Source organism: Cyanistes caeruleus, chromosome 7 (genome assembly GCF_971803275.1).
Source record: "Cyanistes caeruleus chromosome 7, bCyaCae1.hap1.1, whole genome shotgun sequence".
In the NCBI taxonomy this organism is placed as follows: Eukaryota; Metazoa; Chordata; class Aves; order Passeriformes; family Paridae; genus Cyanistes; species Cyanistes caeruleus.
Window position 1 is genome coordinate 25,556,160 of NC_141707.1, and position 27,557 is coordinate 25,583,716.

The following is a 27,557-nucleotide window of genomic DNA, read 5'->3' on the forward strand; positions in this document are numbered from 1 at the left end:
GGCGGGGGCCGGGGGGCGCGGGCCCCGCCGAGCGGGAGGGGGACGCTGGGGCGGGCTCCATGGCAACCGGATGTGAGCGGCGGCCGCTCGCTGGTGCGGCGGAAGGGCGCGCCTCGGCGGTAACGCGGAAGAGCGGCGGAGCGGCGGCGGGACCGGCCGGGCCGGGCCGTGCCGAACCGGGCCTGCCCGCCGCAGATGGCGGCGGCGGAGACGCTGGTGCGCGGCCTGGCGCGGCTGCTGCAGGACGCCGGTGAGTGGCGGCCGCCGCGGGCCTCGCCGGGCCGGGCCGGGCCGGGTCGGTGCCCCCGGTGCGTGGACACTCACGGCCTGGCCCGTCCTTCCCCTTTCCTGCAGGGGACCTCGTCCTGGACGGCTCCAGCACGCTGACGCTGCTCACCTCCACCCTGCAGCACCTCACGCAGGTCTTCGAGCAGCACCTGGGCTCCCGCAACCAGAACCGGGGCTTCGTGGCGCTGCCCTCGCACCCCGCCGAGACAGCCGCCATCCTCCAGGCGCAGTTCCTCTTCGACGTCCTGCAGAAGACTCACTCTCTGAAGGTCCGTACGTACCAGGGCCGGCCCCTGGAGGTGGCAGGGACAGCTTCAGAGCAGCCTCCCCCGGTGCCCATTGCCCCCGCCTGACGTGCAGGCTCCGTGGGTCCGAGGGCCCTCACATCACAGGGCTCTTGGCGTGGAGCTCAGCACGACAGTCTGTAGCTGCCTACCTAGCATCAGCCACGCAACTCAGCGGAAAGTTTCTCGGAGTTAAAAACGGGGGCAGCGGGAGTTTATGATGTTCTGACCTTGGTAAGGTGTTGTCATTGTTGGGCAAGTGGTTATTTCCTGAAGTGCTTGAGCAATTCAGGCAGTATATGGCACCTGAGCGCAGCTGAGTGCTCTCGGAGTGATGAGTGATCTGCCCAAGGCAGCAGAGCCGGGGAACTTGAGCAGAGGGGTCAGATGTTGTGCACACTCTGAGGCTGCTGCTTACTTCAGCAGTCTGGTGCTTCTGGTTGATCAGTTTCTCAGCACGGAGTATTTCTAGTAACGTATCCTTATTAATTTTAACAATAAAGGCTGTAGTAAAGAGGCTGTAATAAAGACACAACTAAAGATGAAGGAATTCTTCAGAGAGGTTTTTGAAAGGTGGCATGTGCTACGGTGCTGCACATGATTCTGCCGGGCACTGGGACATGCTGGGAGGGTAATAGAGGTGAAAGGAGCCTGAAAGGGGAAGAGGCACTAGCAGCTGGTTTGGGTTCCATAGCGTGGCTCGAAAGGTATTGTGGCTGAGCACTAAAATCTGAGACGTCTTTAAAAATGTGTTTTACCCGTGAGAGTGGAGCAGTATCAGAGTGTTGTCCACAGGATTTTGTAACAGTGTAGTGGGTGGGGAGATGGGAGTGGGGCCCAGAATCTGTGGAGAAATATGGGTCTCCTGGCAGGGGGAGGCAGGGCAGGATGCTGCAGTCAGGAGGATGTTGTGGTCAGTGCTCCTGCTCTCCTGTGCTGTCCTGTGCTCTCCCTGCAGCAAGCCTGTAAAGAAGGGGAAGCTGCCCATTGATGTCTGGTAACTGGTTTACTTGGAGAATCTAATAATTTATATCAGTCTGACAGATTTTTAAAACAGTGGAGGGAGAGGAGATGATCAAGACACACAGCAAGAATGGCATCTGAATATTTTGCTAGAATTGATCATTAGAGCTTGCCAGTGCAAGCTCCCCTTACAAGTGCTCTTGTTCAATCTGCAGCATTAGAGCTGGCAGGCAGTGGGCACTGATTCATTCCTGGCAGGGTTGTAGCTGTGGAAGCAGTAATGGTGATGAGGTCTTGGGATATCTGCTCTGCACCTGATGAGTCACTTCTGTGTGAATGTATATGTAACTGGCAGAGACAGTCTTTCTGTTGTACTTTGCTGTCTACAATGGAAGTGGTAACTACTCCACTACTCACTTTCAGTAACAGCCAGAAATACTGGTTATGCACTGTCTGTAGAAAGCATGAGAAGATGGTTTTAATAAGCTGCTTTATAGTACATGAACACAGCCTAACAGTCCTTTGCTGAAAGGGCCTGTGGCTGTACTACAGAATACAAAGAAGAGGTTTGCAGACACCTCAGTCTAACACTAACAGTGCCTTGGAGGCCAACTCTGTTTTCTATTGCATCTGCTTGTGATTTGCCTTATTTGACTCTTGTGGTTAAATGTACATGCACACCTCCCACCAGCATGCTAGTTCCACTCAGTTGCTTGATAAACATACCTCCAGCAGTTAGTTTTGTCTTTAGGAGATTTGCTGGTTGTGGCTGATGAGGAATCCAGCTGCCAGACCTCCCAGTGGCGCTGGAAGTGATGAAGCCATGTGGGCAGGGGAGGTGGAGAGGAGCTCCATAGGCTGGTAGAGCTTATAAACACTTATTAACATGCTATTCTCTGTGACCTCTGTTGTACTAAGGATCTGGGGAGACAATGGCACTAACAGCACTGGGTGAGAGCTTCTAAGGATCACTCGAGCTGGAGGGACAGCCTGTTCAAGGTGCTGCAGCTGGTGCATCAGGAAGGTGGTAGTGCAGCACAAACCAAACTTGACATGAGATTTCTTCTCTTATTTCTCTAGCTTGTTCATGTTCCAAACTGTGTCTTACAATCTGCTGTGAAGATCTTCCCTTTCAAGTCGCTCCGGCATCTGGAAGTAAGTATGGATGGCAAGAGTGGTTTTGAGTCTTGCTGTTTGGGTTTTCTTGACTAATTTTGTGGTTGCAGAATGCCTCCACTCCTAAAAACTGAGTAGGCTTTTGTGGCTTCCCTAGAAGGCTAAGACTAAACTCCTGCAACATTTGCTTAGGGTAAAACTTGGATCTGCTCCTCCACTGTAATATTTTGATGTATGTTGTTCTTACTTTCTCATCACTGCTGCAGTTGAGGTCTGTCCCTGCACACTGCCTCCGGGGACTGCGATTTGTCTATTCTCAGCTGGAATCTCTAACCTGTTGCAAATGTATCAGTACACTGGAGGTGAGTGCTACACAGCTCGTGGGGTAAATTGCAAGAGAAAGGCTGTCTTGATCCTACAGCGCTTCACACAGGGAAGATGTAGGAGACGGTGCTAGCCCTTTTATTCATTCATGTTGTGTATGGCTTCATCTCCCTTCCCTGTTCTGGGGTCCTACTCCTGTCTCAAGCAGTGTTGAAGGATTCCCTGCTTGCAAGCACATGTGCTCTGTAGTCTTCTCTTTAGTTTCTTGAGAATTTCTGGCTCTAGACAATATCTGTGTCAGCTAGATCTGACAACTCTGTGTATCTGGCTGTTTCCACATTCATAGCCTGCAGCTGGTCAAGGTTTATTTCATTGTACCTCAGCAACCTTTTTAGAGCTTATTGTCAGAAGAAATGCTGTACCCCAGTGTCTTACCTGCACTGCTGCCCAGTACATTTCTGAGACATGAAGGCAAGCTCCAGCCACGGAGAACTGAGTAGCATGGGCTGTGCTGGCCATGGGCCTCTGGGCTTCTCTCTGGGACATAGAAGCAGACACCTGCTGGAGAGCAGGGGCTGATGGTAGGGAGTACTTTGAGAGCTTTTTTTATCTGTCAGGATACAAGTGTGTATCTTGCTTTTGTTTGAGAGAGGTCTGAAAATTATTTTGTTAGCATGAATCTTTGTGCTCAGTGTTTTGAGCACAATAAATCTAACAGTTTAGGTTAACTATTGCCACTTCAGTGTAGGAAGCAAAAGCATCTCCCTTTCTTTCTAAATATCTGGCCGTGGGATTCCCACCACCTCCAAATACTTGAATTAGGGACATAAAAGTCACTGCCTCTCTAACCAAACAAGGTCTGTAAAGCACAGCCACCTTGTTGACTGTTCTCCTGTATTCATCTGCTTTTACTGTAACAGCTAGTACTCACCAAGGAATGGTTCCTCTCTTCTTCCTAGGAAATAATTTCAGCATGTGGTGGAGATCTCAGCTGTGCTCTCCCATGGTTGGAACTGCAGACTGTGAACTTCAGCTATAACTCAATCACTGCCTTGGATGACTCACTGGTGAGTGAGGCATCCTTCCTGCATGGCTGCAGAGAAGAGAGGAGATGATCACAACTAAGAGCCAGGCCCTCTGTTACTGATGCTGCTCGGTCTGGGTGGGAGGAAGTGGGCAGTGTTAATTCTGCAGTCCTCTCCCAGCAGGAGAGGCTTTTCATCCTGTAATATAGACAGTTGTAGGATCTGATCTAGTATCTTTTTGTCCCTCAGCAATTATTGAATGCTCTAAGAGTCTTGGATTTGAGTCATAACAAGATCCAGGATTGTGAGCACTATTTAACGGTGAGTATTTTGGGCTGACCAGCAGAGTTTCCTCCTGCACACAGGATACTTCTAAAAATCTGTAACTACTGACATCATGTTCCTACTAGGTGAGGTGTAATAAAAGAAATCACAGATGCAGTGTTGCTTAGAGCTAGTGCTTGCAGCCTGAAAGCAGTTGTCCTGTATCTGCAGTCTGAGTACCCCTGAGGCAGCGAAGGCAGTGTTCCTCACCTCTAAGACAGTGTTAGCTCTTGTTGTCACTAGGCAGTCCAGCGTGGCCAAATGCTAAATGCACTGATACACAGAGGGTACTCTGTGTGTACAGCCCCTCATAGGTTGGGCACTTCACTCTGGCCAAGACTTTGCTGTAATCTGTGCAGCAGGTGAGAATTATGTAGCCAGGCATGGGGCTGTAGAAGCTTGCTGTTCAGTTTGTTCGAACTCCCAGTAGCATTTACTTCCTGCTCTCAGAAACCTGTCAATTACTGTAGAAAAGGGGTAATCCATCATAATGGCATGTGGGTTCTGGGGAATGGCAATGAAATCCATGTTTTGCTGGGCTAGATCTGCTTCTTGGAAGCAAAGCTATGAACAGCTTTTCAAGGAGTTGGTGGGGCTCACAAGGTATCATTCCCCATCATCTTTACAAAGGTAAGAAAGGGCTTCTTTTGGTAGTTCACTCCTTTTGCTGAGACAGGATGTCTAATCCTTTCCTGTGCTCCATCAAAGTTGGCAAGGAAATAGAAAGATGCTCCTGTAAAGCAGTTAGATGATGCTGAGCACCTCTAAACAAACCTAAACAAACAAATGTGAACATCAAACTCTTCCTGCAGAAACAGTCTCAAATAACTCACTTGTTGGTTGACCTTGTTGGGATAAAGAAAATGGTAGAAGCTAGTGTCCTGTCTTGAGTTCAGGGCTGGCTTCAAGATGAGGTCCCAACTGATCCAGTGCTGCTCCTCTCTCTGAACAGACCCTTACAGAGCTAGAATACCTCAATCTGGCGTACAACTTCCTGTCCAAGGTGCCAAGCCTTGGAATCTTCAGCCGATCCAAGCTGGTGACTCTGATCCTGCGCAACAATGAGCTCGACAGCATTAATGGTGAGCCCACAAGGAAAAAGCATTTCTGAGTTTGAAACCTTCCTGTTGTCCTTGAGAATGAACAGAGCTTGAAATCTTGGGCACAACTATTTTTACTAGGGTTCAGTTTTGGGGGAGGTCCCCAAGTTGTGTGTTCTAGCATGCTGATGGCTTCTTGCTTTGTTCACAGGGGTGGAACAGCTTGTGAATCTGCAGCACCTGGATTTGGCCTATAACCTGATCCTGGAACATGCCCAGCTGGCACCATTGTCCACTCTGCACTATTTAAAAAAAGTAAGCATAAAGCCTGGTGGGTTGCTAGATTAGGGATTTCATGGTCAGGGTGTGCAAGATGGAGATTTTGTGGTAACCAGAGAGTTTTGAAAGATAAGTTAAACTCTTGAGCATTTTAATTTTATTGTGGGAAACTGATGGGGGAGCCTTAGACACACACCTGTGTTTCAGACTTCATTTTTAGTGACTCTTCCTCAAGCTAAAATTTTTCCATATATTCATCCCCACTTCCTTGCTCATCCTCTCTGATTTTAACACTGTCAAGTTCAGTAGAGATCCTCCCATAATCCTGTTGTGGATCTGTGTATTCAGAGAAGTCTGAAGGAGCACGGCAGTCACTGTAGTGCTTGTGAAAGAAGATCATAGAATCAGAGCGTGGTTTCAGTTGGTAGGGACCTTAAAGCTCTAGTTCCAACCCTCTTGCCATGGGCAGGGACACACCTCCCACTAGACCATGTTGCTCAAAGCTGCATCCAATCTGGCCTTAAAGACCTCCAGGGATGGGGCATATACAGCTTCTCTGGGCCTGCAAAGGACTGTTCTTCCAACACTTCTCAGAGTCAGTACTGGAAAAGCTCATAATGATTTAGGTCATGAGTAGGAGGTACTTTAATCTCCTTCTCTATTTGCTGAACTAATTTCAGGAAGCTTTGTAAAAGCCCAGTCTTCTTCTGGCTTGATAACTGTTTCACTGCAAGGGGATATTTCTTGAAGCAGAGAGAAGGACTGGAGCCTGCGGGCAGTATAGACTGGGGTAGAGAATATTGCTTCTAGTAACAACTTGTCTGTTTCCCTCACCCAGCTGCATTTGGAGGGAAACCCAATATGGTTCCATCAAAATCACCGGTCTGCAGCCCTTGTCCATGTCTCTCCCAGGGCAGCCTTCTCCAATGTGAGTAATAGCCACCTGCCTTCTGCCACTGCTGTTGAAGGCATAGGGTGTTCTAACACTCAGGGGAAAATGAGGGGTAAGAAACTTGCAGATTTATTCCAGCTGTGTAACAGTGGTGATTGTTTTGTGGTTGCTTTTTTTTTTTTGCTTTTTTTTTTTTTTTGCTTTTTTCTTTTTTCTTTTTTTTTTACCTGTGGTAGAGTAGTTTAACCTTAATTTTTTATGTGATGTGCTGGCCAGCACAGAGCTTGAATACTGGTCTCAGGTTTTCAACACCTCAGATCTTAATATGTCTTCACTGTCTACTTCTTCAGTTTTGCTCACTGATGGAACTTTACTGTGTTCCTGCTAGATAGTGATGAGGTATCTGGACTGTGCAAAGAAGGAGTTCACTGTCTTGGCCCACCTTACCTAAGTATGTAGTACTTTTGCAAGCCCTGGCCACTTCTTTGGTGTGTCTCCTTCACTCTGCTCTCAGCCAGGTGTTATCACTGTTCCCTTACACTCCAGTGCTTAGGTCAGTTCTTGGTAATCTGATTTCAAATAAAGCAGCCAGCAAAGCCAGTGTTCTGGTAATTTAGCAAACTAAACTTGCAAAGGGTCAAAGGTGTTCCAGAGTTGGTCTGCACTTCATATTAGTGGCAAATGGCTGGATTCATTGTCTTCAAACTGCTTCTTGGAAAAAGCTTTGACTGTGCTCAAGTTACTGGAAGCTGTGTGGAATCAGGCTAGAAGTAGGACACAGGCTTTGAGGTGAAAGTGAGTACCCTTCAAAACAATTTGAGTTGTTGTAGAATAATCTATTGTACCTCTTCCGCAAACTGTCTTGGATACGTTTCTGGAAGTTATAAAGTCTGTAAACAGGAAAACCACAAGGTCCCTTCTGGCCTTATATGCTATTAGGTCAGGTAGCTACAACTAAAGGAGTGTGGATAGGCAGGAACAGGGTTGTTTCTTTGCAGTTTTTTTGCCAGGGATCCCAACCCTAGGGGAATAGGAGTCAGCAGAAGTTGTCCTGAGTATGTGCCAGCCAAATGGAATCTGACTGCAAATGGGTCTCTAATTACAGTTCTTCTTGGATGGGGAGCCACTCTCTTCCTCAGACCTAATGGTAAGTATAATTGTTAAAAACTCATCTTACTGGCTTTGGGACTGGGAACTCTAACAGGTTTTTGCATTGTCATATGTCCTCTTAAATCTTTATGGGCTACCTTGACTTTGACACAGATCATTTTGTCTCAGTTTATGCTGATTTCTAATAATTATTGGAACTGGCTGGTGCAATTTTTTCTGGCTTATGTAGCCTTGCAGGACTTGGATCCTTGCCTGTTTCCTCTTCAGGTACTGTATGGTACTTGACACTAGAACTGCATGTCAGCAACATAGTTATCAGTTTCCCATCTACTATTTTTAAGAAAGGCAGAGATTGAGTTAAATCAGAGTGGTTGTGCTAAACAATCCAATCAACCAGGCAGGATCTGTTCTCAGTGCTTTGACTGAGATGGTGAAAGCTGGGGGGTGAGGAGCAGGAAAGCTGTCAGCCTGAGTTGTGGCTTGGTTACCTTGTCTGCCCTTTGTACTCAGCTGGCAGTACTCTCTTCTTCTTGCTTTAGCACCTTCCAAGGCTTGTGCAAAGTGTGTCCCAGTCCATCCACACTTCTACCTCAGAGAAGACTGCACTGGACCGCAGCGCACTGGAGAGCTCCTGTGCTGCAGACTTCAGCGACAGTCAGTCACCATCAGAGAATGTGGCCATCAGGGTCCCTCGGAAGAAAAGCAAGGTCTGGGACTGACAAAGCTGCTTAGCCATGTAGCTGGCATGTTGGGCAAAGGGGATGCCTTGTCATGAAAGCAGTGAGATGGGGTCTGGTACTGACTGCGTGGTTAGTGAGCCTCTGCGCTGCTGTGTGTTAGGAAGGGGCTTTAATATCAGTCTTCATATACCCTGACAAGTGTTTCATGGTGTGACTTCACACTGCAACAGCTATAAGCCCTTCAGCTTGGCAGAGCCCCTCATCAGGTGCTGTTTTCATTATTCAAGTTCCTCACAACTACTTTTATCCTGGTTTTTTTCCAGGGAAAAGTTAAGGTGCGCAGAGCGAGCATTTCGGAGCCAAGTGACACAGAACACGAGCCCCAGGCATTACCCCTCTCTGCTGGTGAGGCTTCTCATCTTCCTTAATAACATAGCAGCTAAACTGCCCACAGTAAGAGGAGTGCTCTGGCCTGGTGGCTACTTTCATACTTCCCAAGTTTTCTTTCTGCAGGTTTGGTTCTAGAGCATCAGAAGGAGATGAAGCGCTTGGCCAGCTTCAGAGATCGCTTTGGTGCTGACTGGCTGCAGTACAAGAGACACCTGGAGGAGCATGACCAAGTACCCGTCATGTCCCACAGCCGTTCTGCAGATGAGATCACAGGCAGACCTGCTGTGATGGACTTGCAGAGCGAGAGCTCTGACCCAGAGCAAGAAAAGCCCCAAGTTTCCCAGGAAGGATCCTCTCCTCCTTTGGATGACACTGCAAAGGAGGAAGAGCCTGAAGTACAACTGGAGGAGCCTATGGAAGGAGAGCAGAGAGAAGAAGAGGAGGCAGATGAGCTAATGCTTGGAGAGGAAGAAGAGGAGAAGGCAGAAGGTAAACAGGTCCTTTTACTGTTTAAGGGCTTGGATGACAACAAAATAGGTTAATCAAAAGTGATTTGTCTCTGAAGCTGTATCATGATGCCCAGTGTTCTGGGAATGCTAAGGATCTGGGTCCAGCAGGACTGAAGACCTGCTGCATGTACTGACCTATATTGTGTCTTGTTTGGCAGTGGACCTGTGCCAGCCAGTGCTGGTGAGCCAGATAGAAGGTGAAGGGGACCCAGAGCCAGACTGGATCTTCCTGCGAGTCACAGCTAAGCATGTGATTGAGGTGGAATTGAAGGCTGCCAGAGTCCTCCACAGGCTGGAGCTGAAATGCCTGAAGAATGTAGAGACTTCTGAGTTGACCTGGAAGAGGATGGTGAGTTACAGTTCTCTGTGAGCCTTTGTCATCTTACTCCCTGCGTATGGCAGCATCCTGGATTTGGGCTCCCATCAAGAATCCTGCAGGTCTTTTCCTAGCACCTGCAAAGCCTGATTGAGCATCTCTTCAACCCAATGTATGTGTATCTAATGGCATCTGTATGGCTTAGACTACCTGCAATAACATAGCAGAAACCAGCATCAAATCTATTCCAAAGCTAGAATTTAAAGTCCATGGCTGGACTTGTTCCAGTGTGGAGGAATGAGAGACTTCTTAAGAGGAACTTAAATGAAATGGAGATCTCCTTCCCATCCATTCTTCACTGGGATATCACCCTGGCCTTGGAGGACTCTGTGGATTTTATTGTTTCTAGAGCAGCACAGAGCCTAGTGTGATGTTTAAAGAGCTCCTGGCAGCTCAGTGAGTAGTTTGCCATCTGCTCTAGGTGCACACTTTAGCATTAGCAGCCCTATTTGGCTTTTGTGGTCTTTAGAAAGGGAGTTTGGAAATCTCTTTTTCCTTGTGGTAGGATTTTAACACTCAGTCTGTATATGGACATGTTTACAGGTTTCTCTAATTCTGTTTTCTGTAAAAGCTCCAACTAATTTTTAAACCCTGCCCTTGTGCCTTTTTGAATGTTTGTGGCTTGATATTCTTCTGAAATCCCTTCTTGAAAAGGTGTTTTGTTTGAAATGCTTTGTTTTAGGCCTTGAAAGTTACTGTTCTAAGATTCAAATGCTCATGCAATTTTTCAAGTAGTCAATGCAAGTGTAGTCAGCACTTATTAGGTTTATATTAGCTTATTTATTTGTGCCCATTTTACCAGACTCCCAAATACTATCAGCTGTAGAGAGATGCTTAGAACACACTAAATTAAATGCTTGTATGGCCATGTTTAAGCTGTTTGCAAGCAAATGTAGTCTGCGAAAGCTTCTCCCTTATCCTAGAACATTTGTTTTCTGTCTCCTGCAGGACCTGGAGCGAGTTTTCCCTGTCCTCACGTTGCACTTCAGCTACATTCGCAAGGACCGGCAGAAGCGCAAATACGTGGTGCTTGATGACTGCCCAGAGCAGTGTCTGCAGGTGGGGGAGGCTTGGGGAGGGGGCAGTGTTACTGCAAAACACTGAATTCTTCCAGCCAGCATAGAGCTGTTTGCTCTCTAAGCACATGAGCACCTGCTGCCCATGTCTGGCTTGTTGGCTTTTCTTCTTCTGCACAGATGACCTGTGGAGGGCCCTGTGAGCATGGCCATGGGCAGTGGAGCTCCTGTAGCATAAACAGTGCTCTCAAGGAGAGAGCCTTGCAGTTTTCTCCCTCTTGGGACAAGTTTGTAGACAATCTAGTGATCATTACTTGTGCATGTGCAATGTAATGTTTCATGGGTTCTGAATGATGTGCTGGCCTGTGCTTGGTCCTCTGGACAGCGAATGTCAGTGCTATGTCCACACTGCTGTTGTAGGGACTCTGGTCTCTAATTCAGTCATTTCTCTCAAGATACCATTTAAGTACATTTAAACAAGTTGTTAAAGACAAAACACAAATAGATGGGACCATTTGAGATCAGAGTTCCAGAGGGAGCCTGTCAGTATGTAGCTCTCAGGCACAGACTTGCAAAAACAGGTTGTCTTGGTCTTCTGCAGTGAAGCTCCATGCCCTTGGCAAGTCTTGCACAGCTGGAAAATGTTCTTGCACCCCTTAAACTCTGAAATGCTGTAGTGAGGCATGTGAAAAGACTTGCTGGTGTCAGAAGCTTGATTTTATTAGGACAATCATAGCTACCTGAAAGCATCCTTTTCCCTGTGCTGCTATTTTTAGTGTATCCTTGAAGTGCTGTCCCCAGCTGTTGAGGAGAATCGGCGAAATCAGGACCAAGAGAAGGGATCCATGAAGCTCCAGTGCCTGAAATGCAAGCAGGAGTTTTCACAGTCCCTGGTCCCCTGGCATCAAGGTTCTTATCCTTCAGAGCTTGGAGACACCAAAATCCTGGAGACTCTAGTTGCCTCAGATCAAGGTAGGCTGTAGTGCCCAGGAGAAGGATGTTTGCTAATTAATGCCCAGGCAGACTTCTAGAGTGGCAGCTGTGGTGCAGAGTATGGAATGTATAGGAGATGTGTTGGCTGTACTGGAATCTAAAACTTATTGTGGGATGAATTCTCACTTGGCCTACTTGGACTGGAAAGAGCCTGCCTTGTTTCCTAGCAGGAATAAGCCACTTGTTTAAGGTTAAGCAAACAGCACTCCTGTTCTGAGTGGCCTGGGGGAACACAGGGGTGCTGGAAAGTGAAGTCTGGGAGAGGACTTAAAGGTCATGGAGTCAGTTCTGCCACAGAGACTTTATTTGTTCTAAGAGCTTTTGCTAAGGCAAGCTTCCAGGGAAACTGCACCAGTATTTCAGGTAAAACTTTGCCTGTTAGACATGAGAAAAAAAATCAGAACTCTAATCTGTCTCCCCATCTGTGATCTTAAGCCCATTCTTGCTGCCACTTTGGAGGAGCAATTTACTCCTTTTCTTTGTACTTGTGGGCCATTGTTCTTCCCTGGCAACTTTTCCTGGTTTCTGTCCTCTAGACTAAATAAACTCAACTCTAGATAATTTACTTGTCAGTCATATCGCATACATTCAATTTCTTGCTAGTCATTGTACTTTTTCCCATTTGTCCACAATTTGCTTTGAATGTTTAAAACTAAATGTGGTATTTCAGCTGAGATGTAGCTAGTCCTGAGTAGGCATCTTCTGATTGCTGTGTTTTTCGAAGCCCAGTTTATATTCAAAGTGCCTTAGCTGAGAAGCTGCTGTTTGACAAAGTATCCTGGGATTGAAGTACTGCAGTGAACACACAAGTCCTGGCTGCAGCACTTTTCTCCACCCCAGGACACTTTCTTCTCCCTGCCATAGTAATGGGAGTCCCATGATCCAGCTGGGAGTCTGTTCTGGTGAAGAGAGTAATAGGAATCAGGGTCAGAAGGGATGAGAACAGCTGGGGAAGTGACACAGCCTGCTGGGGATGGAGGTGGCTAAAGAAGATTGGATTGACTGGTCATGAGTTTGGCCTTCAGAGGTTATGTGAGCATATGTGAAGTGTAGGAAAGTCATGAACCATTATACAGTTTCAGATGAAACCACAGCACACACTGGGCACCCTAAATCTGAGCAGAATATTTCATGTGGCACTGATCCAGAATTTCTGGTTGATTTGTGAAGGGAGGTATGTAGGATATGTTTTTGAACAAGTTGCTCAACAAGCTGCTCAAGTCAATCTAACTGTTCTCTGCCTTGAAAAGGGTGGGCTCATGATTTGCAGAGGAGGCAGGGGGAAGTAAAATCTCAATGGGGAGAACTGTTCTGGCTTTTCTTTATACCTGATAAAATCTTTCACAGGTCCTGCAGCAGCTGGTGAGCCTGTAGCCTGTCCCAGTTGTTCCAGTGACCATGTAGTCATTCTGCCTTCAGAGGAGTGCTCCAGCACACCTCTGCCGCCTGGTGCCGACAGCACGAGTGAGGACCTGTCAGACTCTGTGCTGGAGGGAGGCAGCCAGCAGGAGGGCCCAGAGGAAACATCTGTCCTGGTCAGCGAGAGCAGCAAGTTCTACATTGGTGGGGAGGACAGCTCGGAGATAGACACCAGCAACAGCACCAGGACTCCAGAGCTGAGCGCTGAGCCTGACACTCAGGCTCAAGGCACTCTTCATCCCACCTCCCGTGGAGCAGATGGCAGCTGTGGGAAGGAGCAGGGCGTGAAGAGCCAGTGCTTGTCCCTCAGCCACACAGACACCAACGGGGGCAGCCTGATGGGAAGCTGCCGTTACAGTCTTTCTCGGGGACCCACTCCTTCCCCTCTCTCTTTGAACTCTGAGTCCGAGGAAACGTGGAATCTCAGTCCTCGTGAGTATCGGGAAGCTGTGCGGGGTTTAGGGGTGTTGACAGCTTGTTGCTGGTTTTATCACTGGTGCTTGCAGGGTATGCTTCCTCCTGTTTAATGGGGAAGGGGGACATCAAGTATGAGCAGCCATAAATGTATGGTTTTTATGAGCAGAGATTTTTATTCCTCTCTCTGTTAAATCCTCATGCCTGAAGGTAAGAAAAGTGAGTCAGCTCCTAATACCTATTATTGCTTAGACTCTGAGTAATAGGGTTTTGTTCTGGAAGCTGCATTGCTCAGTTATGGACACACTGGGTTCCTGTGGCATCCATGAGCTGCCAGCTGGAGCATTACCTTTGGAGAACAGTATGCACAATTTCTCTGTATTTATTCTTTGGCTGAAGTGCAGTGTGAGGCTGGTGTGCTAGTAGGAGGCTCTGGTTTGTGGATCTCGTTGCTCGCGCTTTCTTAACTTTTTTTGTGAGCTTCAGATGACAAAACCCGTCCAAGAGACTAGACTGCATGCTGGCTGTATGAGGGCTGTCATGTGAGACAGGAGGCCCACAAATTATTTTTCTGAAGGACCTTGGATTTCTGACGTAGCAGACTGCCTTTGCTTGGGTATCACCTTGTGATTTACAGAATAACAAGTTGGAAAGGAGCTGTGGAAGTTATCTTCTCTAGCTCAGAAAGTGACTCTACTGCAGCTGAGTGTAGTTCTGATTTACAAACTTAATGGTTTCTTAATCTATAGAGGTCTCTCCCAGTCCTTCAAGACTGATGTGCCTCAGAAGAGGAGTCAGTGTAGAATCACAGTTTTAAGGTTGCTATGTTCAGTCTCATACAGTTGAAGTATGAGAAATAAAGCAGTCTATTTTTTGGGGTCAAATTGCAAGGTCCCAGTTTAAAACTGAGACTGTGGAAAGTTCCTGCTGAGGAGAGGTTGATTAGTGTAACATTTCTGGTGGAGAACAGGCTCTGCTGGGAAATGTGAACTCTTGGCTGGTACTGTGGCTGTTGTAGAAGTGATTTGGTAATACAATTTCATGACAAACCTAATTATACTCTTTAGTAGTTTTATTGGTGTCTTCCTCAGGCCCCTTTAACACTGCCACGATCAAAGTCAGAGTTAAAAAGTTGACCTGAGCTGACACCAATTGAAATGAGAAATATCTTTCTGGCTTTGCGATAAAGAATTGCCCTTCTGCCAAATCCAGCAGCAAAGCAGTGTCCTTCTGTGACTGAACAGGCAAGCACAGTTTGAAGCTGGCTTAGACCAAAGCTTTGTAAATCTGAAAAAAAGTAAGTGTTGGAGCAATTAAGTCCTCTTTTATCTCCACATGGAGACCTGTGGCCTGTAAAGCCCTGTGTTTGGCCCTTCGTCTTGAGGAAAGACTCGATGGAAGTAGGTGTGCAGAGGGGGTGACACTGCTGCCCTGGTGCCTGTCTGCATGCTTGGGCAGCCCCTGGTTGGTGGGCAGAGTGTCACTGCTGCCCTTTGCTCTCCTCAGCTGTAAACAGCATCTTGAATGCGAGAGACTTCCGCTCAGTGGATCATCGCCTGAAGCTGTACCTGGACATGGAAGTTTTTGAGGAGAATGATGAGGAGTTTCAGTGCTTCCTCAAGGTGAGCTCCCACAGCACCACTCCTACAACTCTTTGGGTGTCCCTCTTGCCACCCTGTGAGTTCTGCACTGAGGTGGCATTTCATGTGGGGTGTGAAGGGAGCTGAAGTGTCTTTGAGTCTGGCCTTTTCATGGATGAGCTGTCAAGGGGCAGGCCAAGGCTGTGACCCACCCTCTGTGTGCTCTAGGTGGTCATGGTGAAATTTGGCCGGCAAGGAGAGTTCCTGTCAATCCTGGTTGCTTCTGATCTCAAGATTTATGTGCTGGAGGTCACTGGAGCTATCAGGTGAGGACCCTGCCACAAGTCCATGAGTGCTGGGTAGTGCCAGCCTGTGCTAGCCTTGCTGCCCTTGCCCTGGAGGGCTGTTCTGGCAAACCCCCTGCTGCAGTCTGACATGGGAGAGGAGATGGGGCAGCCTGCTGCAGCTGAGGGCTGTGCTCTGTGATTAGGGGACAACCTGCAGACTGGCTGAAGAAGAATGACTCTCACTACCTGTCTGATATTTCTCATCTGGAAGTGGGACTCTGCCACCAGAGCTTGCGAATGGAGTTTGATAACCCAAAAACTTCCTACAATCTGCTGATCCGGAACCAAAGCTGCTGTGACCAGTTCCTGCAGACCCTGACAGGTAACCGTAGAGCTGTAGAGGGGTGTGGGAGAGGATTTGACAGATTTGTTCTTGGGGAACTATCAGCTATTGTTGGATATAGATTGGAAATTATCTTCTTGACAGCTCAGAAAAATATCTGGGAGAGAACCGCATTGGCACCATAACTTGCAACACCTCCCTGAACAGTAGTGTCCTGAACTGTTATGTACTGCCCTTGAGTTTACAATAAAAGACACCTGCCTTCTCCCCCTCTTTAGATCTCATGCAAGAGCTGCCTGCTAAGCACAGGAGTAAGGTGAAGGAAATCCCCACTGTGGAAATGAATCCCCAGCACTGGCTATGGTAAGAGCCTGTGAGAGGTTGGGATTTCAGGTAGAAAGGGATGTCTCCTTGTCCAGCAAACCTTGGGAAGCTTGGTGCTGGAAACAGGGTAGCACAGAGGGTGAACAGGCAAAGGGGTGTCATGGGCTGAGCCAGGCAGGTCTTCTGGAGGAGTCTGAGCAGGGTATAACAGAGAGAAAAAGTAGGAGACATAGGGCAGCCTTCTTCCAAGAAGCATTTGGCTCCTGGCAGCAAGGAGGACCAGGAGAGGGAGGACTTTGCATTATCTGGAAGAGAGGATCCTTCCCTTCCCCAGGAGGACTGGGAACAGTAGCTAGTTCACAACAAACCTAGATTGGAAACAGAGTGCTTCCTTATCAGCCCACTGTTGTATCTCCTCCAGGCCTCTGCTGGACTCCAAGACCACAGATTCTTCAGCTGCAGGTGACACTTGTTTCTTCTACCTGCTGGCCTACCTGATCCAAGGTACAGGAGATCTCAGTAGCCAGATGTCCCACATGTTGTGCTGTCTGCTTACATGCTTATGATTTTGGTGTACAGTCTGGGGGAAAAGAGCCATGCCCTTCGTCCAGCAGTGAAATGGCGTGGGGGCATGGGTGAGGGCTCTTTTCTAATGATGGGTTGTGTAGGATAGCAGCATACTTCTCCACATCCAGCGAATCTCCCAGTTCTTTTCTACATGGAAGTCCAGGCTCTGGGGAGCCAGCTGGTCTTGAAAACCAGTTTTGGTGTCAGCCTGAGAAGCTGGAGATTATCTGAGGGGCTGGATCATTGCCCTGATCTGAGGGAAAGATGAGGAGTCATAATACCAGCTGGTTTGTGTGAGTTGCTGAAAGGCTTCTTCATCTGGGACAACAGAAGTAGGTGTCCAGAACCTGAGATCATAGTACAGGAGGAGCCTGCTGGAGCCCTTCAGGTTCTGTTTCAGACCTTGCTGAGGGACAAATGTGTTAAACTTGGGATTTGAGTCTTCAGTGAACAATTCCAGTGTCATCTCAGCTTGGGACACTGAAAAAAGCAACCTAGCTCTTAATCACATTCTGATTAATTTGTTACAGCTGTTGCACCCCTGGTCACCATTGACTTTTGGGGACGTATGAGAGAGTGAGGATCAGAAGGAATCTGTGGGAAGTTCGTTTATTGGTATCCTCAAGCTGGACAAATAGTATGTAGGAGGGAGAACTTGGAGTGCATTTTTCTTACTCTACAGTTTTCTCCTCTTTTACTGTATGGTACCCAAATCTGGACACAGTTCCAGCTGAGATCTCATTAGCAAGTAGACAGGATTAATTAAACATCCCATTTCTGATAGTCCTACTAATTCCCAAGAGTGAGCTGTGATGAGGAAAGCAAATACTGCTGCATCAGGTTGTGATCCCCTGTGACCTCAGCCAGTTTTTCTAATGTTTCCCTATTACTGTGCATCTTATTCCCAAGTTCTAGTGCTTTTAATTTGCATCCACTGAAATAGCTGGATTATATTTACGTTCCCTAAAGTTTATCAAACTACTTTCCTTCCTGTCATACTTAAGACGCATCCCAGCTTGGTATTAAACTTTATGTGTGTGCTCTCTGTTCCATCCATCAGATATCTACAGCCAGACAAATTAAGGCCAAAAAAGGCAGCCTTTGAGCTGCAGCTGCCAAATTTTAACTAAGGAGTAGTTAAATGTTGTTTAAGAGGTCAGAGGAATTGAATGACTTTTCCTGCCTCACTTGAGGTCAGGGGCTGGACAAGCCTTGCTGGGCAGTGGTCTTTCATATACATGCTCCTGCAATGTGCTTGCATAAGCTGGTGAAGCCCAGCCACATTTCAGTACCCTGGTCCCCTCTTCACTCAGGAAGCTGGATAAGGTTGTTCACTGAAGTTACTGCTGCTGTAAAGGATTTCCCTAGGGAGGAATGGAGAGCAGAGCTGGTTCTGTGGTGACTCAGGCTCTCAGCAAAGCCTTTCTTATTCCCTTATATCCTTTTAGGGGCATCTGCTTTCCCTGTGACCCTGCTGAGTACCCGAAGCATGCTATTTCTGCTGGAGGAGAATCACCAGTGGCAGGTGCAGCCCTCCTTGGATGAAGACCATGAGGCAGAAATGCCTCCTAAGAGCAACATCCATTTGAAGGAGAAGCAGCCAATCACCAGTATTAGCAATATCATAACCTATCGCCTCTGTCCTTGTGACATCAAGCTGATGCTTTATGATGAGGTAACCAGGAGGTGGCCATGGTGTCAAGATGCTGGGGGCTGACTGTGCTCAGATCCTGTTGCTGCAAGAGTGTTTTGGGGCTGTCATCAGCAGAGAGGGAGGAGAAGGTCACAGAGAGATGAGGAAGAGCTGTGCTGAGGGATGGTGGCTTAGGGCTGATGGGTGCCTGTCAGGCCAGTCTTCTCATTTGCCTCCCTCCCTTTCCTCCCTGCCAGGTACTGAAGCTGGAGAGCACTTGGCACATCCGCACAGAGTGCCCTGAGCTCCTGGTAGAGCTGGTGGAGTGGATCCGTGGGCCCTGGGAGGAGATGTTCTCAATCGAGCTCCGGAAGGCTGTGTATGAGGCACTGGAGTGAGCCTGGTGGCTGGAGCAGGAGGGACTTGGACTCAAGTGCTGCTGTGCCAGCAATGGTGCACAGGTGTCTCCCACTCCCATCTGACCTTGCTGTTCTGTGGCCTCTGCTTTTCACTCTACTCTTGGCCCTGGCCCTTTCTGGTGAGTAAGAGGGGAGCACATGATGGTTCAGACTGCACAGTCATTTATTTGCACTGAACTGGCCATGGAAGGAGGAGATGGAGAGTGTTTCTTGTCATAGTGTTTAAGTTACCCAAAGGCAGTCAGGTGCCATTTCTGGCAGATGTGTTTGCTGCCTTCTTAGCTGTCTCAGGACAGCTATCATTATATGCTGATGATTTTTTTTTTCCTCTCCCTCCTTGTCCATGGTTTCCCTAAAGCTACCTGCTTCAAACAGGAGCCTGATTGCACAAGGGGTGAAGCATGTTATACACAACCCCTCAGAGAGCCCTTATCTGTCTGCCCAGTGGGGCATGGCTCAGTCTGCTGCTGTAGTCTTTCACTGTCACTGGGAGGAAGGAGCCTCGAGGTTCTCAGCACGGAAATTGCTCATTGCTTAGGGGTCAGGACCTTTATGGGCACCAGCAGGTATAAGTGAGGCTTAGGCTTTTTCTGAGCAGTCCAAAAGTAAGAGTCTATTTTAACATGAGTTTTACTATTTTCTATTGTAATAAAAGCTTATATTTATTGAATTATTATGCTTTCTTTGTTTCATTATTTTGAAGTGCTGTAATGTCTTTCTAAGGGCTTCCATGCTAGTTTTGCTGCTGCCTCAAGGGTTCCCTAACATCTCACCAGGTTTAGGCCATTCTCCCCTTCCTGTTAAGGGTGGGCACAAATGGGCTGCTAATCTTCTCCACCTTCCTGGCTTCCAAGCAGCAACAAAGGAAAGGTTTAAACAGAATTAGATTAACACCAGGCACAGGTTGTGGTGTTCTCTTTTGACAGTTGCCCTCAGGTGAGCATCCTGTGGCCTTCCAGCCCCAGTGTGCTGCTTACTGGTACACAGGCCTTCAGAAGCTTGCCTGTCTCAGGAGCTGTTGTTGGTGTGGCTGTGGAGGTGGGAGTGCCTGCCTCTAGGTTCTTCCCCATATGAGGCTTTACCTTGTCTTAACCTCTCCTGCAATGGAGTGTGCCTCTGTGTGTTATCAGAAGAAGGACATTAAGCTAGTTATGGAGCTGTCCTGTATCAGGACAGTCCCTAATAGAGTTGTCTGCTCCCTGTCCCAGTGCCAGACAAGTTGTTTAATCTGGGAAGATAATGTTTACTGCTGGGGATGTGTGCTGCCTACATGCAGTGCTGCCTGCTCAGCCCTGCTTGGAGAGGGTGGTCCTGCTGCCAAGCACCAGCCAGGTATTGTCCATGTCACCCCACAGAAAAAACACCCAGGGCACCCAGTCCCACTACCTGCCTTACTGCCACTGTCCCTGGAAGCAGAGGCAGTCATAGCAGGGCCCAGCCCCTCCTGCTGTATTGATCAGAGCAGAAACTGAGGCTGCTATCGAGAGCCAGACTGGGCCCTGCACCCTCCCTCTGCCCTTTGTCTGGTAGCCAAGGCAGGGTCTGACACTGGCATCTCAGAGGGTGCCTCTCTTGCAGCACTCTGCCTGAACAGGGAGGAAGGAGTGCTTGCAGAAGCTCTTGCCATGTCCCTCCTGAGATGCAGCGATTGTCCAGGAAGTGATCTTATCCCTCTGCTTACACTCTCCCTCAGCCACTATCTCCTCTTTTTCCAGCTCCCCCTGCTCTTGCTGGGCTGTGCAGCTGCCCTTCCATGGCTCTGCCCCACAGACTCAGTGGTTTGGGGCTGATCCTGGTTTTTGTGGTTGGTGACACTGTCCCTGTTTCCTCTGCAAAGCTGATCTTTGAGCCAGACCCCACAAGACTGCTGGTCTGTACATCCTTCCTGCCCACTATGCTCTGTCAGCCTCAGCTGATGTGGAAAGGGATGAGGGTGGGCAACACCCTTCGTCCACTGTTCTCCTTTCCCGGATCATGTGGGTTTTTACCTCTGCCCCAGGCTGAAAGGATGATGCCTCTGCAGGCATTGAGGTTTTGCAAGCTTAAGAAAAGGGCAGAGTGCAGGAACACCCAGGGCAACATCACAGGGGAAGCTGGAGCACTCTGACGCCAGTGGCCGGATGCTGACAAGCACAGCGGGTCCAGGGGATGTGTGACACCAGCCCCAGGCCTGGCCTTCCAAGGCAACCCCTGCCCCAAGCCCAGGCATGGGCTGAGCTGTGCTGTGCAAAAATGCTGCAGCAGGGGTGCCTGACCCCATCCCAAAAAGCACGTTCATTCTGGGCACAAGGGTTTCAGTCTGCAGTGCCTCAGAGGCCACACTCCCCAGTTTAATGTTGAGGCTGGTGAAACAGGGGCTTGTTCTTAATGTGCTGAGCACCAGAGTCAAAGGGTCACATAGGCCCATTACCCCAGCAAACTGCTCGGCTGCTTGGGGTTGAAGCCAGGCTGGAAACACTTGAAAACAAGTGGTTACTGTGGGAAAAGCCACAAGTCACTTTGACTGCCAGGCAAAAGCAGGAGGTTGAACATGTGCTGCTTGACCTCCCCAGCACACTGGAATGCTGTCCTCATGCTGACAGCCCACTGCCCTGTTCCCACCTCTCCACACTACACTACAGGTGCAACCTCCCTGCAGCACTACTGGGTTTCATTTCTAGAGCTGAAAGCTTCCCTGCATTCTTCCAAAAACCTGAGTTTCTGTGCTCAGCTTGCTGTCTCCTTGCATCTACCTCTTCCTGTTTCTCCTGGCCTGGGATGGAGATTGTGACCAGAGTGTCTGTGCTGGATCTGGAACGCACTTTTCCCTTACAGAAATGTTAATGCCACAGTTGCATGCATGAGAATGGGATTCAATGGAAACTAATTCTTCATGTCTCAGTCAAATTCCCCTCCATTTGCTGCAGCTCTCCCTCCACAGAGCTTAACGTGTCACCTGGGACTGGCCCATCCATAATCTGGGAGAAGGAAGGAGTGAGCAAGAGCCCAAAGCAAGGCTCTTTTCCCCAGCCTGTTGTGCACACACCTGCATCTCTGTCACGGTACAGAATGCTGCTCTGGGGGGTTCCAGTTGCCCTCCCATGTAAGAGCATCAAGCCAATGTCCAGGCTCTGCAGGTGCTGGTACAATGCCATGGTGGCATTGCTGATTTAGGGAAGCACACTGGATGTGATGGCCACAGTCCCCATAGGTCTCCTTGCCCCAGCCTCATAGCCTCAGCCTTCCCCCAGCCAGCCCCAGTGCTGCACTGGAGTGCCAGTTCACAGAAATCCATCTGCAGAAGGAACATGTGTTTCAGTAAAGAGAAGCACTTCATGAGCTTACGCAGACAGCAGCTTCGGCATGACTATTCGGGTTGTGCAAGACTGCTCGGCATCCCTCCTCACCCCCACACAACGGGGCCCAGGACGTCAAGGGTGTGGTTGGCCCAGTGTGGAGACTCAGCCCCAACAAAATTCCCACAGAGCCAATTTTAGCAGTACAGAAAGTCAGCGGCCAGGGTCCTTGGGTGAAAGGACAGGGCACGGCTCCAGGATGGTGACTCAAAGCCACTGCTGCCATTGTGCTGTCCCTGGTGGTGCAGTAGGTGACTCGAAGGGCACATCTCGAGGTGCTGCATGCTCAGCCTGGTCCTGCTGCAGGAACTTGGCCTGGGACACAAGAAGCACCACGGGCTTCAAAACGCACCACACAGGCTCGTCTTGTTCTGCATTCCCACCATGTGCAGGCCCATCTCTCCTCTGTGCCACCAGATCTTTCCTTTCTTCCATCTTCGCTCTCCACTGGGCGGGGAAGAACGCTGTAAGGAACAGAAGGTTATTGTGCAGAAGACTCTGAGGCCGGAGCGGGGGCTCACTCCTCTAACCCCGCGGCCGGACTCACCCCTGAACACTCCGCGGGCCGAGCCGCACCCTCGGTTCGGAGCGTCCCCCTAGAGCGGGCAGGGAGCCTCCGCCGAGCGGCCTCCCGGGAGCCAAGGGCGGCGCGGGGCGGGGAGACAGGGCCGGTCAGCGGGGGCTGGATGGAGCCGCCTCCGGCAGAGTTTTGGCCGGCGCCGGCCCCTGCCCGCAGCCCTGCGCGGCCTCGCAAGCCGCGGGCGGGGAGCACCGAGGGCGGCACCGCCCGACGGGCGCAGGACGTGGCGGGCCGGGCCGGGCCGTGCCGGGCCGCAGCTCCGCGGCGCTCGGTGCGGAGCGGCACACGAGGGCGCAGCGGGGCGGAGATGCGAGCGGGGCGGTCGGTACGCACCGGCGGGCGGGAGCGGGGCGGGGCGGCCCCGGGCCCCTTTGTTCGGCGGGAGGCGGCGGCGCGCCGCCCCACCGCTTTGTCCGCCCTGCCGGCGGGAGCCGCTCGTCCCGCTGCGCCGTGAGTGGGGCCGGGGTGCTGCGGGAGGGAGCGGGGCGCTGGGGCACGGCGAGGCAGGTGGGCAGGGGACGGTGCCCCGGGCGGCGGGAGCCCCGGGCGTGGGCTGGGGCCGCGGGCGGGCGGGATCGTGGGGCTGGGGCTCTCGGACAGGCGGGGCCAGTTGGGCTGGAGGCCCTCGAGGCGCTGGAGTCGGTGGGACCGGGGTACCCCGAGAAGGCTGGGGTTGAGGGCTGGGTCCCCAGGGTGGCAGGGGTCAGTGGGACAGCGGTGTCCGGACGGCAGGGGCCGGTGAGCCCCAGGGTGGGATGCCTGCTGCTGTGTCCATGGGCAGGGGAAACTGGGGGTCTCAGGCAGGGCAGAGGGGACTGGGAGCCCCGCGCGGGAGGACTGGGGTCGGTGGGACTGAGGCGTAGGTGTAGGGCCCGGACAAGGTATATGGGGCTAGTCCTGACTCCCAGTATGGCCGGGAGGCCCTAGATGGCTGTGCTGCTTCGAAAACTGGCCTCTGGTCACCTGCCCCGGATAGGGGACAGGCTGCAGGTAGCTCTGTGCTGTCCTGGCCATGCCCACTGCTGCTGCCATCCCACGTTGCCAGCCATTCCCGTGCCACACTTCTATGGCCACCACGGCAATGCCACTGTTCTTGCTTTCCTTGGGCTTGGTACTTGTCGTGGTTTGACACAGATTGGGTTTTAGTTGGGGGACTGTCCTCCTCCCTGGTCCTCTCACCTTGTTTTTCACCCTGGTGCCAAGGTGGTGTGCTGCTAGAGACTAGGGTAAAGGCAGACACAAAGCATGCAGCATCCAGGGAGGCAGTGGGGGAGAGGGGATCACACCTCACAGCAGTGAAACCTTGCAAGCTATATGACCACAGGACCGTGGTGGCCCTGATGGGCTGAATTCAGGTCCCTGGTGCCAGCCCGTGGCACCTCCTGCAGCAAGAGCATGTCCCCAGCATGGATGCTTGTGCTGGAAGGACTCTTCTCTTTAGGTGAGGTTGGTCAGGAGGCTGTCTGAACTTGGTGTAAAGGATCCTCTTATTGTGGACAACAGTGGAATCAGTGCAGCATCAATCATCATCTACAGGGACATGCTGTGGCCAGAGGTGATGTGATGTGGCTGGCAGGGCCCATTGGGGGCTCTGTGCGGTCACATACCCTCTGCTCTCCCTGGGCATCCCTGCCATCTGCTGTCCTGGTTTGCATCATCTCATGCACAAGCTGCTCAAACCAGGGGTGGCAGTGACTGGTGTGGGTGTCTTGTGTCTTCTTTGGTCAGGAGATGTGACATGGGCCTTGTAGTTTCTTCCCCATTCTCCAGTGTCAACTGTTTTGCCAGGGCTTTGTGCAATTCCTTGGCTGCCCCACATGCTATCACTGTCCTGCCCCCTGTTCCATCCCTCCAGCAGCCCTTGCCGTGGAGCTGCCGGATGCTGTGAGTGAGCACTGGCCACTGCAGGCTTTTGAGGCTGGGGTCCTGCAGGAGAGAGAGCACAGCACTGAGGTTTGGTGGAAGAGTGATGCTGCATCTCTGCCGGCCCTCGAAGGACAGCTCTGTGGAGTCTGGGGAGTGAAGAGGAGCTGGCTGATTAGCATGTGGTGGGGCATGCTGCTCTGGGGACCTGCCCCCCTCAGCCAGGGCTCAGGGCTGGCAGCTGCAGTGGGCCAGTGGACCTGCTTTCTCTGGTTAGGGACCTGTCCAGTGCCAGGTGATAAATGAATGCTGTGGCACTGGGGAGAAGGAAGTGGTTTCTGTTCCTGCCTGTCCCCTCCCGGTCCCCAGCTGGTGGGTGCAGCCCTGCACTGGCATGTTTGTTCTGGTTGTGACTGTGCTCACTCTTCCCCTAGATGTGTCCCTGCAGGCAACCAGGATGTCCCAGCCTTTCCCCATCACCTCCACCCACCTGGCTGGTGGCAGGACAGGAGCAGGATGCAGACGTGAGCACAGGGAGGCGGTGCTGAGCAGGGGATAAAGTTATGGGGAGGCAGCTTCCTGAGCAGGGCTGTGTTTATGGCTCTAGATGTGGGGTAAGGGAAGGGACACTGCTGGTGTAAGAGGGAGCGGGACAGAGCTGGGCTTGCAGCTGATGGACTTCAGGGTCCTGGTGAGGTGCATGCGGATTTGCTCAGTGCCTCTTTGCCTGCTGCTTCCTTGCAGGATTTGAGTCAACTGCCTGGTCAGGATGAGCTGGAGTTTCCTGACGCGGCTCCTGGAGGAGATCAACAACCACTCGACCTTCGTGGGCAAGATCTGGCTGACTGTCCTCATTGTCTTCCGCATCGTGCTGACGGCCGTGGGGGGAGAGTCCATCTACTACGACGAGCAGAGCAAGTTTGTCTGCAACACGCAGCAGCCGGGCTGTGAGAACGTCTGCTACGACGCCTTTGCGCCCCTGTCCCACGTCCGCTTCTGGATCTTCCAGATCATCATGGTGGCGACGCCATCGGTGCTCTACCTGGGCTTTGCCATGCACCGCATCGCTCGCATGCCTGAGTCCTCGCGGCGCCGGACACCGCCAGCCCGGCGGGCGCGCATGCCGGTAGTGCGCCGGGGAGCCGGGCGAGACTACGAGGAGGCAGAAGATGACAACGAAGAAGACCCCATGATCTTTGAGGAGATCGAGGTGGAGAAGGAGAAGAGCCCAGAGGGCGGAGAGAAGCATGATGGCCGGCGCCGTATCAAGCAGGACGGGCTGATGCGTGCCTATGTCCTGCACTTGCTGTGCCGCTCAGTGCTGGAGATGGTTTTCCTCTTCGGGCAGTACCTGTTGTACCGCTTTGAGGTGAGCCCCTCCTACGTCTGCAGCCGCAGCCCCTGCCCACACACTGTCGACTGCTTTGTCTCCCGTCCCACTGAGAAGACCATCTTCCTTCTCATCATGTATGCTGTCAGCGGGCTCTGCCTCTTCCTCAACCTCTGCGAGCTCTTGCACCTTGGTGTGGGGCGCATCCGTGATGCCCTAAGCCAGGCTGGCGGCCCCCCACTCCCAACCGGCGACAGCCCCGCACCGCAGTACCCCAAGAAAGCCCCCAGTGCCCCACCCACCTATCACTCGCTGAAGAAGGAGCTGCCGCAAGCCCCACTGACCAATGGCAAGCTGGATTACCGGGACAGCCTGGCCCAGGGGCGCTTCGCCCTGGCTGGGGCTCCCCCGGTGCACGAGCTGGACCGGCTGCGTGAGCACCTGCGTCTGGCCCAGGAGCACCTGGAGGTGGCCTTCCACCTCCAGCCCCCGCCGCGGCCCCCCAGTCCTGCCCGCAGCAGCAGTCCCGAGGCCAACGGCATCGCCGCCGAGCAGAACCGCCTCAACCTCGCCCATGAGAAGGGGACGGCCGCCTGCGACAGGACCACGGGTGAGCCGGGAAGGGGGATGGATCCGGCCCACTGGGCTGGAGGCATGGGGGCTGCCCTGAGGCTCCCCTGGAGGGAGGATGCCATTCCCCCTGGGGCGGGTGCTAACCTGCTTTTTGCTCCCCACAGGGCTGTGAGTGCCACCAGGGACAGCAGCGGTGTCTGCCGGAGTGGCTGCCACCGCCACCGTGCGATAGGTGTCCTGCCAGGAGCACAGGACAAAGGATGCCACACGCCTGCCCAGCGGGGTACTCTGGGTAGCCCTGTCCCTGTGGGCAGCAGAGGGGTCGGGAACCATGGGGTTCATTCCTACTTAATTTTAAAAAAGGGAATATCTTATTTTTGTACGTTTTTATAAACTCATCAACATGTGCACCCTGGCATTTTTATACTCAACTCTGGGCCTGTGCCCCCCCAACTCCTGTTTCACCTGTTTTCCCCACCATGTTCCCCACGGCTCCTTGTGGCCCCGTGCCCTCTGCCACCTGTGGCAGCACCGGCTGGTGCTGTGCCTGTGCTGGTGATTTTGGTAGTGCCCCCTGAGGTGTGGGGGACTTAGGGGAGCACGCTGAGGGTCTGGCTGGCCGGGCCAAGCTGTGGGACAGAGTGCTGGGCTGGCATTACTCTTGGAGGGGGCGGAAGGGGTCCTGGTGGCACTGTGCTGCCAGAAAGTGACTTTGTGGTCTGGGGGACCATGCTGCACAACATCCTGGCTTGAGGCTATGAGTTGCGGGGCTGGCCTGTTGGAAATGTCTGTGCAGAGGTCAGGGGCCGTCCTTCCCATTGCCTCCGCCCTGTCCTGGCAGGCTGCCCTTGGACCAAAACTTGTCTCCTCCTACTCTGGCTGCTGGGCTGGGACCCCCTGCACAGAGCCAGACCCTGGCCTCACACTGTGGGGACGTGGTGCCCCGAGCTGGGCTCGGCCGGGAGCCAGTGGAGCATTCCTCATCATCTCAGCCTGGGTCACATGGGGATTTTTGTAGCATTGTTTTTTACTTGGAAATGATCATCACTCTGTTTTTCTTTTTTTTTATATCTATATTAGTAAAGGCTGAAGACGTTTTGTACTGAACTGCTGCATCCGCTCATTTGGGAGGAAGGGGTGGGGAGGGAATCCTGTGTGTCTGGGCTGGCGCTGCCGTGCGTGCCTTGGGACCTCCCTGCTGCCCAGCGTGACTCAGTTGTTCCTGCCGTGCGGAGGCGGCTCTGGCCAGGGCAGCCTTCATCATCCTGCTGGAGAGGGATT

At 51.4% G+C, this 27,557-nt stretch overlaps 2 protein-coding genes and 1 long non-coding RNA gene across 6 annotated transcripts; 2 read left to right on the plus strand and 1 right to left on the minus strand.

Moving 5' to 3' along the window:
- Positions 1–37: 37 nt before the first annotated feature.
- STK11IP (serine/threonine kinase 11 interacting protein) lies at positions 38–19,265 on the plus strand. Its single transcript, XM_086898798.1, has 24 exons — positions 38–250; positions 355–557; positions 2,616–2,690; positions 2,918–3,013; positions 3,935–4,042; positions 4,250–4,321; positions 5,277–5,406; positions 5,576–5,679; positions 6,482–6,571; positions 7,641–7,682; positions 8,185–8,352; positions 8,649–8,730; positions 8,839–9,204; positions 9,383–9,573; positions 10,549–10,659; positions 11,393–11,588; positions 12,957–13,460; positions 14,949–15,064; positions 15,251–15,348; positions 15,513–15,691; positions 15,931–16,015; positions 16,398–16,480; positions 17,992–18,218; positions 18,434–19,265. Exons 1-24 carry the CDS (start codon positions 196–198, stop codon positions 18,572–18,574), a joined length of 3,522 nt encoding a protein of 1,173 aa, XP_086754924.1. The 5' UTR covers positions 38–195; the 3' UTR covers positions 18,575–19,265.
- On the minus strand, positions 19,224–22,830 carry LOC147652254 (uncharacterized). The gene is made up of 2 exons (XR_015289605.1): positions 22,478–22,830; positions 19,224–22,394 (listed from the first exon to the last, which is right to left on the minus strand). It is a non-coding gene; the product is annotated as an uncharacterized LOC147652254 (long non-coding RNA).
- Positions 22,710–27,383, plus strand: LOC111932166 (gap junction gamma-1 protein-like). 4 transcript variants are annotated; one of them, XM_086898803.1, is made up of 3 exons: positions 22,710–22,835; positions 25,118–26,313; positions 26,441–27,383. In XM_086898803.1, exons 2-3 carry the CDS (start codon positions 25,143–25,145, stop codon positions 26,446–26,448), a joined length of 1,179 nt encoding a protein of 392 aa, XP_086754929.1. In that variant the 5' UTR covers positions 22,710–22,835; positions 25,118–25,142; the 3' UTR covers positions 26,449–27,383. The 4 variants fall into 4 exon arrangements, with proteins under 4 accessions (XP_086754929.1, XP_086754926.1, XP_086754927.1 ...); XM_086898800.1 differs by having other exon boundaries at positions 22,821–22,960; XM_086898801.1 differs by lacking the exon at positions 22,710–22,835 and adding an exon at positions 22,864–23,017.
- The last annotated feature ends 174 nt before the right edge of the window (positions 27,384–27,557 follow it).